Source organism: Bos taurus, chromosome 13, assembly GCF_002263795.3.
Source record: "Bos taurus isolate L1 Dominette 01449 registration number 42190680 breed Hereford chromosome 13, ARS-UCD2.0, whole genome shotgun sequence".
Taxonomy (NCBI): Eukaryota; Metazoa; Chordata; class Mammalia; order Artiodactyla; family Bovidae; genus Bos; species Bos taurus.
In genome coordinates, this window is record NC_037340.1 from 75,114,969 (window position 1) to 75,130,700 (window position 15,732).

At 53.0% G+C, this 15,732-nt stretch overlaps 1 protein-coding gene across 8 annotated transcripts in view; it reads right to left on the reverse strand.

Moving 5' to 3' along the window:
- The window catches only part of ELMO2 (engulfment and cell motility 2), a 38,293-nt gene extending 23,009 nt beyond the window's left edge, over positions 1 to 15,284 (reverse strand). For 3 of the 8 annotated variants that reach the window (XM_059892502.1, XM_059892503.1, XM_059892501.1), the window contains exons 1-7: positions 15,215 to 15,284; positions 7,755 to 7,846; positions 6,669 to 6,792; positions 3,824 to 3,951; positions 3,490 to 3,530; positions 2,981 to 3,053; positions 2,586 to 2,636 (exon numbers count right to left, since the gene is read on the reverse strand). In XM_059892502.1, the coding sequence (XP_059748485.1) occupies positions 2,586 to 2,636; positions 2,981 to 3,053; positions 3,490 to 3,530; positions 3,824 to 3,951; positions 6,669 to 6,792; positions 7,755 to 7,844 (507 nt within the window). In that variant the 5' untranslated portion in view covers positions 7,845 to 7,846; positions 15,215 to 15,284. 8 annotated transcript variants of the gene reach the window in all.
- Between the last annotated feature and the right edge of the window lie 448 nt (positions 15,285 to 15,732).

Consider the following 15,732-nt stretch of genomic DNA (forward strand, 5'->3'; position numbering starts at 1 on the left):
GAAACTGGTAAGCCCAATACATATATATATATATATATACACACACACACACACACATATATATATATATATATATACACTTTCTCTCAAAAGTCCAAATCATTGTTCCTCAAAGTGCTAGCCCTGGAGAAACTTTAAGAATGCCAAGCAGCAGCTAATTTCGAGACAGCTTTTAGAAAAGGACCAGCGGCGCCCTGAGCAGGCGGCCCCTTCCCTCCTGGAGCGCCTGCCTCCTCTTGCAAACACGACTGCGACCCCTCCTCCCGTGTTCACGGGTCCTTCCTGTTGCTGAACTTCTTAACTGTACAGCCAGTGCCTCACATCTTACTGGTTCATCACTCTATTTTCTGTGTGTTAATTTCATGGTCTCGGTTTGAATGGAAGAGTCTGGAGAGCAAAAACGCTCCCGGGGTCTTAATTTTTCTTACAGTGCTAAAGCAAGTGACCGGAGCCCCCGTTCTCCGCTGTCAAGGAGTTAGGCTGCCCGCATCTCTCCCAAGCGACCGGAGCCCCCGTTCTCCACTGGCGAGGAGTCAGGCTGCCCGTGTCTCTCCCTGCCAACCATGCACAGCTCTTGAGGACACAGTGGAGAACATGAGCGCAGAAGAAAGGGCCACGGGACAGAACGATTCGAAGAGCACTGGCCTGTACCACACTCAGAACCTTCCAACCCCAAATGTCACTTTCCTCCTGAGACGGCGTTTCTGGGTGGCCGCCTCCCGCAGCTCCTGTTCCAGGGAAAGTCACCTGGTCTGCGCAGGGGCCTGGAAAACGCTTGGGCACGTCTGTGAAGGACACAGCTCCCAGGCTGTCATGTTAAACTGGCAGAGCATCTGGGGCAGAGATGGGGTCCTTAGAACGAGAAGAACGAGAGGGAGGGAAGCGGGAGGCAGAGATGCCGTGAACACTGGCTCTGCGGCTCCCAGACCTGGGTCTGAGATGCGGCTCTGACCTGTCCTGAGTGTCGATAACTGGCAAGTTGTTGAACCTGAGTCTCAGTTTCCTGATCTGAAAAATGGGGCTATAGAGAGTACTCATCTCATGATACCCTATGTAAAAGGATTCAGCTAAACCCAGGCATTCAGCAAAAAGCAGCTGCAGGTACTGTGTAGATGGAGCAGGCTCTCACGTTACCAAGGGAACAGGGGCCAGGAACGCCCTCCATTACATGTCCGTAACAGGACACACGAAAAGCTGCAAGAGAAGCTGCAGACGCGCTGAGGCCACCCCCATGTCACCGGTCCTGCTCTGGCCGAGCAGTCAGGGCGAACCCCTCGCTGGGCAGTGGGCCCCTCCTGTCCTGTGGGCACCAAGGTCCCGCCTGTCCGGTCACTCGCCCCCTCTTTCCCGCACTGGCAACCTCTGTCTCTTCCATCTGAAAACATTCTCAAGGACACAGAAAAACCACCAGAGAAGGTAACAACCCTGACGGGTCGGAGGAGGTGGGGAGCTAGGCAGAGGAGACGAGAGTGGGAGGGAGACCTTTCGCTGGCTCTCTGTCAAACCTTTTTGATTTTAAAATACACGAATGTTTCCCCTCTTTTTAAGAAAGTGTATCTTTTCAACTCCATATCCCCGAGCTGGAACCTTCTCTATCTACTTCCTTTTAAACCCTTTTATACTCCTGATAATGCGGTGAGCGGAAGGTCCTTGCCTCGGAAAGTCGACGCACTGCCGCCTGGCTGCCACCGGCCGGGGACCAGTCTCCCAGACCCACAGACGGCTCTTCTGTCCTCAGCTTCCCTTCTCTCTGCTCACTGCGGACCACGCCGCCCTCCATCCTGACGCTGCCCCTGCCCTCGGCTCCTAAGCCGCTTCAAGCTCCTGTTTCCTTCCCACCTTCTGGATGCCTCCTCAGCTACCTGGAAGGGCTGCCCTGGCAGAAACCAGGGGGCCAGTGTGGACTGTCTCGCTCCTTCCAGCTTCTTCGCCAAGCTCACCTCCACTTTTCCCGCCCACCCTTCCATCTCCATGGCCACTGCCTTCACGGGCTGTTAACACTGCTCATCAGCTTCTTGAAGATGCCTTCTGCCATCTTCCATACTGTCACTTTCTAAAGTCATCTTTCTAAAATATAAATTTAAATAAAATATTGCTTCCCGCTTAAAGTCTTTCAGTGTCCCCACACCCCCTTCTGGATAAAGTCCAACCTGCAAGAAGGCCACTGAGGAACCTTCTGCTGGCTTCCGACTGATTGCTACGGGCCCCGGCCACCCACTCCCGCACCACCTAACAAGGCACGTCTCTGGGCATGGAATACCTTTCCTTCTCCTCTTTCTTCAGCTGACTCCTGCTTACCCTTCAACACCGGAACCACATGTCCCCTCCTCTGGAAGGGCTTTCTGGGACTCCTCAGGCTGAGTCAGGCGGGCCCTTTTCTGAGTTCCCACAGCTCCCTGAGCAACTTTCTCTCCAGACCCCAGAAGGCCTTATACTGTATTTGTTTACTCCCCATTAGGCTGTGAGAGCAAAGACGGGCATTTTTCACCTCCAAGTCTTACTTTCTAGAACAGAGTCTGGCCCACGGCAGGGACTCACGTACACTTGACAGATAAAAGAATTCCTAAGGAAAGCAGAATACCTACCGGGGAGATAGCCAGCTGTAAGATTGTCCCGTTCTTAATGTCGCTGCGAGTCTGGGTGGCAAAGAGAAACAAAGAGCAGCTAAGATAAAATATTAAAATTGGGCAAGTGAGCTGAATCAACAAGAACCTTCTGTCATTTTTAAAGGAGTTGTAACTGACACTCCTCAGTCAGGCCCTCTCCTCCTGCTTGTTTCTTGGCCACGAATTTCTAGGATGCTTTTCGAGCACCTCTCAGGAAGCAGAAGCCACATTTTCCAGCCACTAGAGGAGAGTAAGGGCTGACTCGCCCTGACCTGCCCAGGGAGCGGCTCTCACCCCAGTAAGAGAAAGCCCCCTGAGGGCCATCGGCACCACTGCCTAGGGCTGCTCACTTGAGAGCGAGTCCCTGTACTAACCTGTTCGGTGATGTAGAGCTGGGGACCATCTGCGTAACGGAGGGTGTAATACTCCGGGTTTGGCAATGACCACCTACGTAAGAGAAAAACAGCAGCCTCTTTGGCCATACATACCTGGGGGCCTGTCTAGAAGCTGCAAATAAAGAACTTTCAGTAGAGCTGCTGAAGGGATTGGGTGGCCGGTGTGATGTACAGGAGGGAAAAAACAAAGCTTTGGGTTGAGATATTCAACAGTAACCCCCTCTGCCTTCTACAGAGACTGGCACCACAAAGGTGGCACGTGCAATTCGGCATGGGTCTCAGACCCCACCAGGACCTCAGGTGGGGCACTCCTACAGACTGACAGCAGGTCTTGGGGACATCCCCGCCAGCGATCCTTCCGTCGTGGGAGCCCCGGACTGGGGACCCACCTAACTGCAGGTCCTCGGGCAGGATTCCTCTCAAGGTCTGGCAGTGCCCCTCTGTCTTTAGCCTGTCACTGTCTGCAACAGGGGGCAATTTCAACTCACCCATCACAAACTTCCTTGATGATGGACGCCAGGGGCCGTTTCTGAAAGAGAGGAGGGTGGTGGGGATGGGGGCAGAGATCCTTCACCAGCTGCCACACCCTGCTAGTGCCAGGGTCCTGGTGAGAGGGTCCGCCAGGCAAGCTCAGCCTGGCGCCTGAGCACGGACTTCTTCTCTGAGAGCTGTTCTCGAAGAGGAAGCCTCTTGCAGGCCATGGTGACCAGCCTTCCAGAGCGGGCACAGGCCTTGGCTGACTCCTACTCCTGATGCCAGTGGTCCCCGCCCCGAAAGACACCCCTACCCCGCACTCCCTGACTCCTCACTTCCAGAGCTTACCTGGTCAATTTCAAGGAGCTGCGCATTAGCACCTGGCCACTCGATGGCCACTTTGACGATGTCTGATGGTGGCGGCATCGTTCCCAATAGGGCCTGCCTCTTCAAGACAGACACACAGACACAGCTGCCTGGGGAGAAAGAATCAGAAAGAACGGGTTTGCCTTCGGTTTTCACTTTTGTTACATATTTTGAAAAATCGGAAGGTAGTGTCCAAAGAAACACATAGGACTACTTGCTTTGAGCTTTTCGAGATCACACCACAACCTTTCCTTGGGCCTTTTGTCTCTTTAGATTAAATCGGCTAGTAGAAAAGGGACAAACCTATCTATCCACTGCAGATAAGCCAGCAGCAAGATCTGCAATGTGACGCTTCAGCTGGAGGGCCAGGAGGGCCCTGTGGTAAATGAGCATATTGACTGCAAAGCCCAGTCCTGGGACCTTGGGAGAAACATATGCCCGAAGACCAATAAGAACAGACACACGCTGTTCCTGGCTGGGTGGTTAAAGGAGCCCCGCCAGCTCTGCGGTCAGCCCTGATCCCAGAGTCAGCAGGGCCCAGCCACAGCTCCCTTGCTTCCTCCCTGCTTATTGCTGCCACTCCTTCCCCCTCAAGCCTCCCCCGTGTGGGATGACACAGGGTTCAGAAAATGGGGAAGAGAAGCAGGACAGGAAATGCTATCTTCATCCCAATTGCCCAGGGCAAGGGCTACCAAAAGAGAAGTGGAGGGAGGTGAGGACACTCCCACAAAGGCCCCACTATCGGAGGACAAGGCTTCAGAAGTACCTCTGACCCCACTCCCCTGCTGCCCTACAACATAAAGGAAAATAAATCATTTTGAACAAGCCTGGAAGATGGGCCACGTGACCAGTCTCCTAGGCAACTGACAGCTTAGTGGCGTTCCGGGCAGCAGCTAAAGCGTTCTCTCTCCAGGGTCTGATGCGGGAAGTTGCCCCACTGATGGATGATTTCAATGTGTGTTTATACTCCGTGCCCGCAGCTTCGAGAGAGGCCTCACTCTTCATCAAAAAGACCTTTCTCCTGTATCCTCCAAGTTTAACCATGCACCCGCAATTTCTGCTTCTGAATGGAGACTGCCTGCCTCTCCTGGAACATGCAACACAGCTGTTGCTACGCTGGTATTCATGGATGCCAGCACTTTTGCAGCCCAAGCACAGATGTCAGTTCTCACAGTACTTCTAAGTACAAACCTCTTTGGTGACAGGGTACAAGTCCCTTGGACTTCCCAGGTCGTGACACTAGTGGTAAAGAACCCACCTACCAATGCATGAGACTTAAAGAGACCTGAGTTCGATCCCTGGTTTGGGAAGATGCCCTGGAGGAGGGCATGGCAACCCACTCCAGCATTCCTGCCTGGAGAATCCTATGGGCAAAGGAGCCTAGCAGGCTACAGTCCATGGAGTCGAAAAGAGTCAGATACGACTGAAGGGACTTGGCATGTACAAGTCCCTTACCTACCATCCCACAGGTCTGACAGAGGGAAGCTTTCCTGACCATTTCCTGACCAGGGTGGGCTGCTTCAGAAGTCGACTGTCAAAAATACCAGCACTTGGACTTCCCTGGTGGCCCAGGGGTTAAGAATCTGCCTGCTGATGCAGGGGACACGTTTGATCCCTGGCCCGGGCAGATTCCACATGCCACGGGCAACCAAGCCTGAGAGCTGCAAGTACTGAAGCCCACGCACCCAAGAACCCCAGAACCTGTGCTCTACCACAAGAGAAGCCCAGGCTCCACGACAGGCGCAGCCTCTGCTCGCCACAACTAGAGAAGACCTAGCACGGCCTCACACACACACACACACACACATTCCGTGTGTTTATACTACCAGCACTGTCAGAACACACACACACGGTGTATTCCTGTTACCAGCACCGTCAGAACACGGCAGCACAGAAGAGATGGTTTTTGACGTGCTATCACGTACTTCGCTGAGTTCTGCCAGCAGCCTTGTGAAGTAGGCACAACAGGATTATTTGAAGACATCTCCATTTGAAGGTGACAGAAGTGCAGCTCAGTGTGCTAAGCTACGCGAGCTCACCCAGCATAAAAGCGGTGAAGGGGACAGACGTGGAGCTGACTTTGGCCAGCGCGCCCCCTGCGCCCCCACCCCCCACTGAGCTGGCTTGAATTTCTGCTCGCTGCAACTGAATTAGGCCTAAAGGTGAAGTGGGCTGGCCTCATGGCTCTGAGAGCTTTCGCATCTTCTGCAGCTCCAGGCGGAACTTCTCACATGTGATTTCTATGTGCCTAGACACACAACAAACCTCTGAAAAGAAACGGGCCCAAGTCCTGGTGGAGATGCTCTGCTCAGGTGACAGAGCAAAGCAGGCATGGTACCATGAATCTCTGGATCCCCAGGACACCCTTATCCTTCTCTAAGGGTATCCTTGTCATACCATTTTAATTTAGATACAAATTACATAAAATACAATGCAGAGCTTATGTATATATGTGTGTATACATATGTAAATACACACATATATATACATACACAAAAAACAGAAACACACACACACACCTTCCTGTAACCACCCACCTAAAACAAGACACCAAACATTTCACACCCCCCAAATTTCCCTCCTACCTCTTTCTGGTCAGCCCCTCACCCACCAGCCCTCCAAGAGGCAACTTCTTTCTGACTTGTATCACCATGGATTGTCCTGCAGCTTTTTGTATTAATATAAATACTTCATACATGTGGAAATGCACAACATGGCCTCTAAGACCATTTGTTATTTAATTTAGTTTCTTCTTTTTTTTAACTTTTTGGCCAGAGTGAGGCATATGGGATCTTAGTTCCCGGACCAGGGATCGAACTCACGTCACCTTCAGTGGAAGCACGGAGTCTAAACCACTGGACCTCCAGGGAAGCCCCTGGTTTCTTCTTTTTAAAATCAGCAGGCCGTGTAGGTGCAAGAGGAAGAGTGCTGGGCTGGGATGCCGGTCCCTGCTGAAGAAAGCACCTGGGTTCAGAGCCAGAGGACTCGGGACCTGGTCACAGCTCCGTCGCTGAGTGTCTGGGTGATGACGTGTCCCTTTCACCCAAGTCTCGGTTTTCCTCTCACCTGCGAGGCGAGACTGCGGAACTAAAGCACGTGTAATGTGCCTTAGATTCTAAACTAGAGCTTAGAATTCCAAATGAAGACTGCCCATTTCAAAGTTTTATGCGTAAGAATCTTCACCTTTACTTCAGTGGTACTGCTAAGAAACCAATCATATATTTTGGAACTCCTAAACAAAGCTGACACTCATCACTGTATTTTACAGTTACACTTCACTTTGATCCATATGGCATATCCTAGGCTGATTATCTCTTTATTAAAGTCAGCCATGAGTGATTCTTGTCTGTTCCAAAAATTCACATCCCTGTGAAAGCACGGGGATTTGCAATCGCTGGGACTATTCCAGAGACACTGCAAGCCCCTGTTCTCTGCGATTCTGCCCTTTCCCCAAATGCCCAGGCAGCCCACGTGTGTTGGCACTCTCTCCACCCGCACCACAGCCTATGGGACCAAGGTGAACACCCACTCTCCGCAGACTAATCCAATCCGCTCTCTTGAGCTTAGAAGACACAGGATAAGGGAGATGGATGTTGACGGGCTCTGAGCAGGCCAGTCAGCTTCAGAGTGGGGACCACGGCAGGCCAAAGATACAGGAGACGCAAAAACCACGGGCCTTACAGAGGAAGGAGATGAATGGCAGCCTAATGCGCACAGGGCACGGAGCAGGCCCTTAAGGAACACTGGCCGGAACACTGAAGAGCAAAGCCCACTTAGACAAGTCTAGCTTGTTAACAACAGTTCAGTTACTCGGTGGCTTCGTGGCAGTAATCCTGTGTATAACAGTAATGTGCAGACGACCTCTTTACACTTCATCACACATGGCTGTGGTGTTACTACTGCTGAAGCTCACCTGAACCCTGAACACCATCCCCATTAGACAGATGAGGCAACCGAAGTTCACACGGGATGAGAATGGGTCTTCCACATGCCTCCTTCCCATCTCTTCTCCACAAAAAAAAAAAAAAAAAAAAAAACAAAGAAACCACATCAGACTGGATCTCAAGATCGGCTCTTAGGGGGACCTTCCCTGGTGGTCCAGTGGTTAGGAGTTCACCTTCCAATGTAGGGGATGTGGGTTCGATCCTTAGTCGAGAAACTAAGATCCTACATGCCTTGGGGCAACTAAGTTTTCGAGCCACAGCGGAGACCCAGAGCAGCCAAAAAAAAAAAAAAAGACTGGGCTTTGGGCCTTCACAGCTGGTTCTCTTCTGTAGCAGCCCTGTGCGATGTTACTCCATTTTACGGACAAGAAACAGAGGCACAGATAAATTAAGCTCCGTGCTCAGCGTCATGCAGCTAGTAAGCAGCACCACCAGAATGTGACCCCAGCCAGTCTGGCTGTTTGAAAGCCACATGAAAGCAGGGGGCACTGTACCCACAGCAGGTCCTCCGGGGAGGATGTGGGCGTGCTGGACCTGAAGCTGAAGCACACAGAGGCTGCACCAACAAGAGCTCACCACAGTGACAGAAAACGGAGTCCACTGTCTAAAGAAGGTGACCTCCACTCTCCTGCACGGGGCTCCGTCCGTCATGGTCCAGCCAGACCTTCCTGGACTACTTGTTATTTCCACGAGGCAGGGCACATTCCTCCTCCTCCTCTGTGTCTTTGCACATTTCCTTCCTTCCTTGGACTGTCAGGAGAGCTTGTATGCAACCTTCAGAGCCCTGCTCAAATGTCATTTCCGCTCTGCACCAGTCTTGGCGATGTGAAATAGGACAGACCCCGTGTTCTCATGGCCTTCTGTCCACAGCTCTGCGAAGGCTCCCAGGCTACCCCATTACAGCTTTAGATTCAGACAGCTCTCTTCTCCACTCTCTCATCCTGGGGACAGGTCCAACCCTGCAGCTTCGTCACCTAGCACAGCATTATGAGCACCTGTATCTGCTCAAATCCAACAGCTCCGACTTCTTCAACTCCTACAAGCCAGGGCCGGTGGCACACGGAAGGGGGCGGGCACCGAGCACTCCAGCTGTGTGTTCCCTCCATGACCCAGCACCTTCTAACTCCACAGAATTTCCAGTGTTTTCACATCTAACATCAGATGTGTCTCACTGGAGAATCAGATGTAGCACATCTGACTCCAGTTAAAAGATGGAGGGAAAACATCCTTCTGCTTTTCTCCCTTGGAAACATTAGGCGACAGGAGACTAGAAGAGTGATATTCTCCAGGTAACAGCCCCATGGACAGAGGAGCCTGGAGGGGTACAGTCTGAGGGGTCAGAGTCGGATGTGACTTAGTGACTCAACAACAATAACAAACAGCCTGAGGATAAAGGATCTCCTTGTGGGGAACCCTTTCAGCGCTCCTTTGCTTACTCTTTTCATTTTCACTGTAGAAAGGAAGTGAAAATTAGGTCGAAGCAATTCAGTAACATTGTAAAATTCTCAGGGTTATAAATAGCCTCTTGCTCTACCTCGGCAGTCCCACAGAGTTCAACAGCAAATGGCTAGGATGAGGGAGCTTTGGGTCCACATCCAGGACCAGAGGGCAAAGAAGTCATCAACCCCTTTCCATTAAATGACTCTCCACCCCACCCCACCCCGCCCCCTTTCAAGTACTATAGACACAAAGATGACTGGGGGAACTCTGCTGCTGCTGCTAAGGCCACCAAACAAGAGAGAGATGCACAGCGATGTGGGGAAGATAATTCTACTCTAAGGCTTGAGAATGAAAGCCCAGGTTTTCAAAGGCGAAGCTGGGGAAAACAAGAGGAAAACAAGGACCTTCGTGTCTCCAGTGAGCCTTCTTTAAGTGGCTGCTGGAAGGTGTGCTTATAAAGTCAGCACAGTTACAAAAGGCCCCACTGAGCTCCATCAATTAACCACGCCTGCGTGGGGGGGGTGGGGTGGGGTGGGGGGGGTGGGGTGGGAGGACTACTCCTGGGAGCGGGATGCTGAGAGCCCAGCAGAAAGGAAGTGAAAGCCGATCCTTGACCATTAGTAAGGAATTCAGAATGAAGAAGGAAGGCCAGAAGGTTCCAGCTCTCCACCTCCCCCCTCATTCCTAAGGACCAGGGCTGACTGTGCTTTTTTGTTTCATTCTTTTGCTTTTGATTCAGTGGGGGAGGCTGAGGCTCCGGGGAGGTTGGTTTCTGTTTCCTGAGATAGAACCCACGGCATCAGAAAGGGGACCAGAGGTCACACCCTCTTTCTAATCAACAGCACAATCTCCACAGAGGCTTCTCCCTTGGCCAGCTTCTCAAGTGAGAAGTGACTCAACTTCCCTTGGGTCAGACCCCCGAGTGAAGGCGAGACTCGGGTGTACAGGGAGGGAAGCTGGGTTTGCAGGCTCGGATTCTGCCAATCACTGCTAGAAACACCTAGAAGGACCATCGCATCAGTGGCAGCTGAGGTTTCTCCCCAGTTTTTCTGTCGGACACAAAACTCACCCAAACACTTCGTTAAAAGCCACTGACTTAGAGCCACAAGCGTGGTGAGGAAGGGTGTGGGAAGACGGGAACTGTCTGGGTTTATTCTCACGAAACACCCGCTCTAAGAACCACCCAGGTCTCTGGCTTAGAAAACTTCTGCAGCGCCCCGTGCTTATAGAATTGCGCTTAGACTCCTCAGCAGGGCACCCGGCTCCTTCCAGTCCCACCACAGACCCTCCTTGTGTCTCCAAATGTCCCAGTGGACCACCCTGTTCCCCCGACTGCCAGACGCTTCCAAGTCGTACTTCGGTCTCAGCCGTTACTGCCTCCATCTGGTCTGGCTGCCAAACTTCTCCTCGAGCTCCGAGGCCCAACAGTCCCTCTTCTGTGCGGCCTTCCTGGTGCTCTGACCTCAGGCAAAGAGAACTGTGCTCTGGTTTGCATTCGCATCTTTTACACTTGGTCAAGATCCAGCTAATTCACAACTGTATATGCAGCCTTTTCTCTTGCTCTTCAGACTGTGACCTGCCTTCCAGCACCACCGACGCTGCCGGGGAGCCCGGGAGCCCCAGGTAACGCAGAATCACCCACTCCAGCCCTGACCTGCTGAACCAGAAGCTGCCTTCAAACAAGATTCCCAGCTGGTTGGCACGCACGTGACAGTCTGAGGAGCCAGACTCGAGACTGGTGGTTCTCCGCTCTGGTTGTGCCTCGTCCAGGCCCACCCCCCTGCAACACCCACCTCCCCACCCCCAGCAGGTGACTGTGATGGGCAGCCAGGGCTGGGAGCCACAGGTCCAGGCTGCCAGCTGAGGCCAGGGACTCATCAAGTCCGTATCTACTCCCCTGCCCACCTTTCCCCAAGGCTGGCGGCACAGGGCCTGGCACACAGCTGTGCCCACGGAATTCCACACCAAAAATACCCTCGAGGATGCCCCTGAACCTGACTGCCTTTAAAAGAGAAACAAAAACTCTAATGACAGAGGACTAGCTGTTGCCTAGAACTCTGCAAATCCCTATAGTCATCGAGGTGGACGTAGGAGTCAGTGCTTCCAGATCACTTGCCTCAGTTTCCGGAAATGAAACAGACCCTGGAGTGGAAAAGAAGGATGAATCAGAAGTCCTGCCGGCCTTCATGGGGCTGTGGTGCTGCAGCAGGGAGGCAGAGACTCTGTAGGGAGCAGGTATGCTGACCTGAGAAGCCCTGGGGGATGACTGAAATCCCAGGCTGGGGGCCCGACTCCTTCAATCCTGACCCCAACAGCACAGCATTGCTCTTGCTGGAAAGCTGGGCCAAGCCTCTTGTTTTATGAATACGGGAAGTGAGGTCCAGAGAAGCTGGCAAGGCCCCACCACCAGTCAGGGACAAGGGAAGGCCTCGCCCCTCGCTTCAGGGTCAGTCCTCCCCGAGCACAGGAGGCCTGGCCGACAGCTCTGCCACAAGCCCGAGCCTCGCTGGGCCTTAGGTCCTGATCGACATGAGGAGGCTGGACTAGGTGTAGTGAGGTCCCTTCTAAGCTTGACGTTCTAGCACAGCAGAGTAACTTACTGAGGTTAGGAGCTCGTGTTCTGGGGTGGGACAGACCTGGATTTGGATCCCAGCTCTAAGAATTTCTTTACCTGTAAAATGGGGATTTCAATCAACCGACCCTACCCTATAAAGTTGTTGTGAACGATAATACGCGTAATTCATTTAAGCATAGTACCTGACCCACAGTAAGCGGAGTTCCAACCCTGTGAACTTGACGAAGTTGCAAAGCACGGTCACTGTGTTTCCCTGGCATGACAAAGCCCTATCTACTGGGCTTTACCACACTGATGACAGAATGAGAGAACATACGTTAAGGCAATCAGAGAGGGGAAATATAATAATGATAATAAATATAATAATCAGATAATAAATATTGTAACAATTGTATAATATAATGATGATATGATATATAATACTTAACATTCCTTTCCTAGCAGAACCTTGGAGAGCTTCAGAGTTCCAGAGCAGTGGCCACTACAACGCCTAGCACAAAGCAGGTGCTCAACAAACTTTTCTCCTGGCTCAGTTAAAACTACTGTGCCTAATGGGTTCACAAATTCCAGCTGCTTAAGTCAGGAAGCACCTACGTGGGAACTGTAGGAAACTGCGAAGGACCCCTTGCCACAGCCTAGAGGATTTCAAACCCAGCACTTGACACATGTTATGCAGCTGCTGCAGCCTCCGCACACCAGTCCCTGGTCCTCCACTACCCTGCAGAGTATCCAGCCGCTCATCTAATCCTTCCGTGATCTGGCCTTGTCTTTCCGCATACCCAGTTGGCGTCCTGAAGATGAGGGCTGGGACCACACTCCCCAGTCTCCCCAGATCCTGGTCTCACAGTGATGGGGACCTCACTCAGCCAGCTGCTGTTGAACTGAACAGCCAGACTGTTAATTGGCACCTTGTACGAGATGCTGCGGGCTGGGTACATTTTTCGACCCAAGGGCCAGGCTGAGTTGGTGTAGGCGCTGAGCTGCGGTGACTGGACCCAGAAGCACTGGTTTTGCAGGTTTTTCCTCAACTGCATCAAACGCGCTTGTTCCTGAGCCACCTACATAGGTGGTACACGTGCACCCGGACACACTGACTCTGCAAGGACACGGCAGAGTAAGTACGACCCACAGGGGCCGTTTTGGGGGGAGAAGTTTAGCCTCCACTTCTGGCACCCCCGGACTCCCCTGGCGCCTCCCGGAAGCAGCACAGGGTACAGAAGGACCAAACTCCAGATGAAGAGATTGGGGTCCTGGGTCCCATCTTGCTTCCTCCGCTCACAAACTTTAGGATGACTGCTGGCAGGCAACATGACTTCTAGGAGCTTCATTATGTTTATTAGTGAAATGCACGTAACAATAATTACCTCATACGGTTTAAGGCAATTAAATGCTGCCGGTATATACAGCTTCTAGCACTGCACACCCCTATGAGTGGCTATTGAGCAGCTGATATGTGGTTATCACAAGCTGAGATGGGCCCTAGGTATAAAACACGCATCAGATTTCAAAGGCTTATTGTTGTTTAGTCTCTAAGTTATGTCCAGTTCTTTTGCAACTCCATGGACTGTAGCCCACCAGGCTCCTCTGTCCATGGGATTTGCCAGAAAGAATACTGGAGCGGTTGCCATTTCCTTCTCCAGGGGATCCTCCTGACCCAAGGATTGAACCCATGTCTCCTGCATTAGTTGGTGGATTCTTTACCAGTGAGCCACCAGGGAAGCCCTTCACAGGCTTAATAACACACAAAAATGTTAATACCTCACTAGTAATGTTTTTCTATTGATTACATGTCAAAAGAATATTCTTTGAAAATCTACTAGGTTCAGTAAAATGACAAGAAGTAATTTCACTTTTTCCCCTTTTTCTTTTTTTGGCTGCTCCGGGACTTAGATGCAGCAGGCAGGATCTAATTCCCTGACCAGGGATCCAACTCAGGCGCCCCCTACACTGGGAGTGCAGAACCTCAGCCACTGAATCACCACGGAAGTCATTTGCTTTTTTAGTGTGGCTATCAAAACTTTTTTAACCACAAATATTGCATTATATTTCCACTGGACAGCAATGCTTGAGCACAGAGCCTGGCACAGTTTGTGAAGGACATTAGAGCTGCGACTCACACCCTGTACCTCTGGCCAAAGCCAAGTCCTCCATTCATATGTTTAACACACATTCACAGTGCCTGGCCCTGGGCAAGATGCAGGAAATACAAGGAGCAACGACGGACCCTTTCTTTTCCCCTGTGGACCTTACTACCTGGGGATGGGGGGACAGACAGACACGAATACGTTCATAAATATATGTCAAACTGCTGTTCAAGTGGCGTGAAGGAGAAGTACAGAGGGTGATGAAAGCGGGGAATTCACTTGCTGGGACCAGGGATGCCTCTAGAGGAACTGATACTTGAGTGGAGATTTGAAAGATAAAGAGGACTTGACTGGAAGAAGGCAGGAGGGGAAGGTACTTCCTGGGGAGTAGGAAAGAAGGTTAAGGGTGCAGACTCTGATCTGGCCCAGGGCTCGGTATGTAGCAGGAACAAGAAAAGGCCAGTGTGACAAGAGTACTGAGCAAGAAGGGTTAGTAGATGGAGACTAGAGAGGAGAGGTGGGTGGCATCCCATCTCCAGAGCTTGGGTGAGGATCTGAGAGTGGTCCTGCAAAGAGGTGGAAGCCGGTCAGTTACAAAGTAAGCCAGGGAACGGATCTGGATGGAATTTTGAAAAGATCCCTCGGGCCACGGTGCGAGGCCCACAGGAGAGCGGCCCCAGCGCCTGCGTGGGCAGATGGGTTAGAACACTGCATCAGTCCAGGTAAGAGGCGAGAGAGGTCTGCACTGAGGGGGAAGCGGCAGAGATGCCAGTAAATCAACGGTCTGGGGGACTCCAGGGCCGGCCCGGTAGCCGGGGCGGGGTGATGAGCAGGGTCTGTTTGTGCAGGAGAGGGCGGCGATGTAAAGGGAGACTCCCCAGGCTTCCGACGGGTGCCACCCAGCCCCACACACTCCCGGGCTCCAATCGAGTCCTCAGCCAGCCGCTCCCCCTCCGGTCACCCCCTCCCTGCCCCCAGCATCTCGTTTCGCCCCCGGGTTCCATCCTCCCACCCTTCTCCTTTCCGACCCCGCGTCCCCTACCCGGCCTAGCTGCCGCTCCTCAAGGCCTGTTCCGCCCTCTTCCCCACCAGCCGGCCCTTCTGGCTTGGGGACCCGGTGCCCTCCGGTCCCGGCGGGCCCACCTGGGGCCTGCTGACCTCTTCGGGGGCCCAGGCCCGCCCTCTCCAGCCCCCAGGCCCCTGGGCAGAAGCAGGCCTCAGCCCTCCGCCCGTTCCCCGGCCCGGCCCGGCCCCTCTGCCCTCCGCCCCTCGGGCCAGGTCCTACTCCGCTGCCCGGCGCGCCCCGGCCCCAGGAGCGCCCCACACTCACCAGGGCGCCGACCAAGGCCCAGCTCCCGCGCCGAGGTCCCCCAGCCGCCGCTCCGCAAAGCCTCCCGCCTGCCCGGCCCTCTCGGGACCCCGCCCCGCGCACGCCGACCCAGGCTCCTATTGCTCCGTTTCGCCGTCACGCTGAGCCCTCTTTCTTCAATTGGGCGGATTGCCTGTCACTCAAAACAGGGAGGGCCCAACTGCCCGGGCGGGGAAGAGGGAGCCGCCGGTCTCCGCCCGGCTGCCCGAGGCCTCTTAAAGGCGCAGCCTGTTTCTCCCGCCTCGGGTTATTGATTTTGGAGAAATGGGATCCCCTCCACGCCCCCCGGCAAATGCAAGAAGCAGCCTTTCCTCCCCACATTCCCCTGCTCCCCGAAACTTTTCTTTTGGCACAGCCTGGGTCCCAGGTGATAAATCAGAGGTTTTGAGGGCTCAGATGTCCTCCAATGGCACTCGGCCGGGTGCCCAGCAGGCATGGAACGCACACAGCAGTGGGATAACTGTGGTTTGGAGAACTGA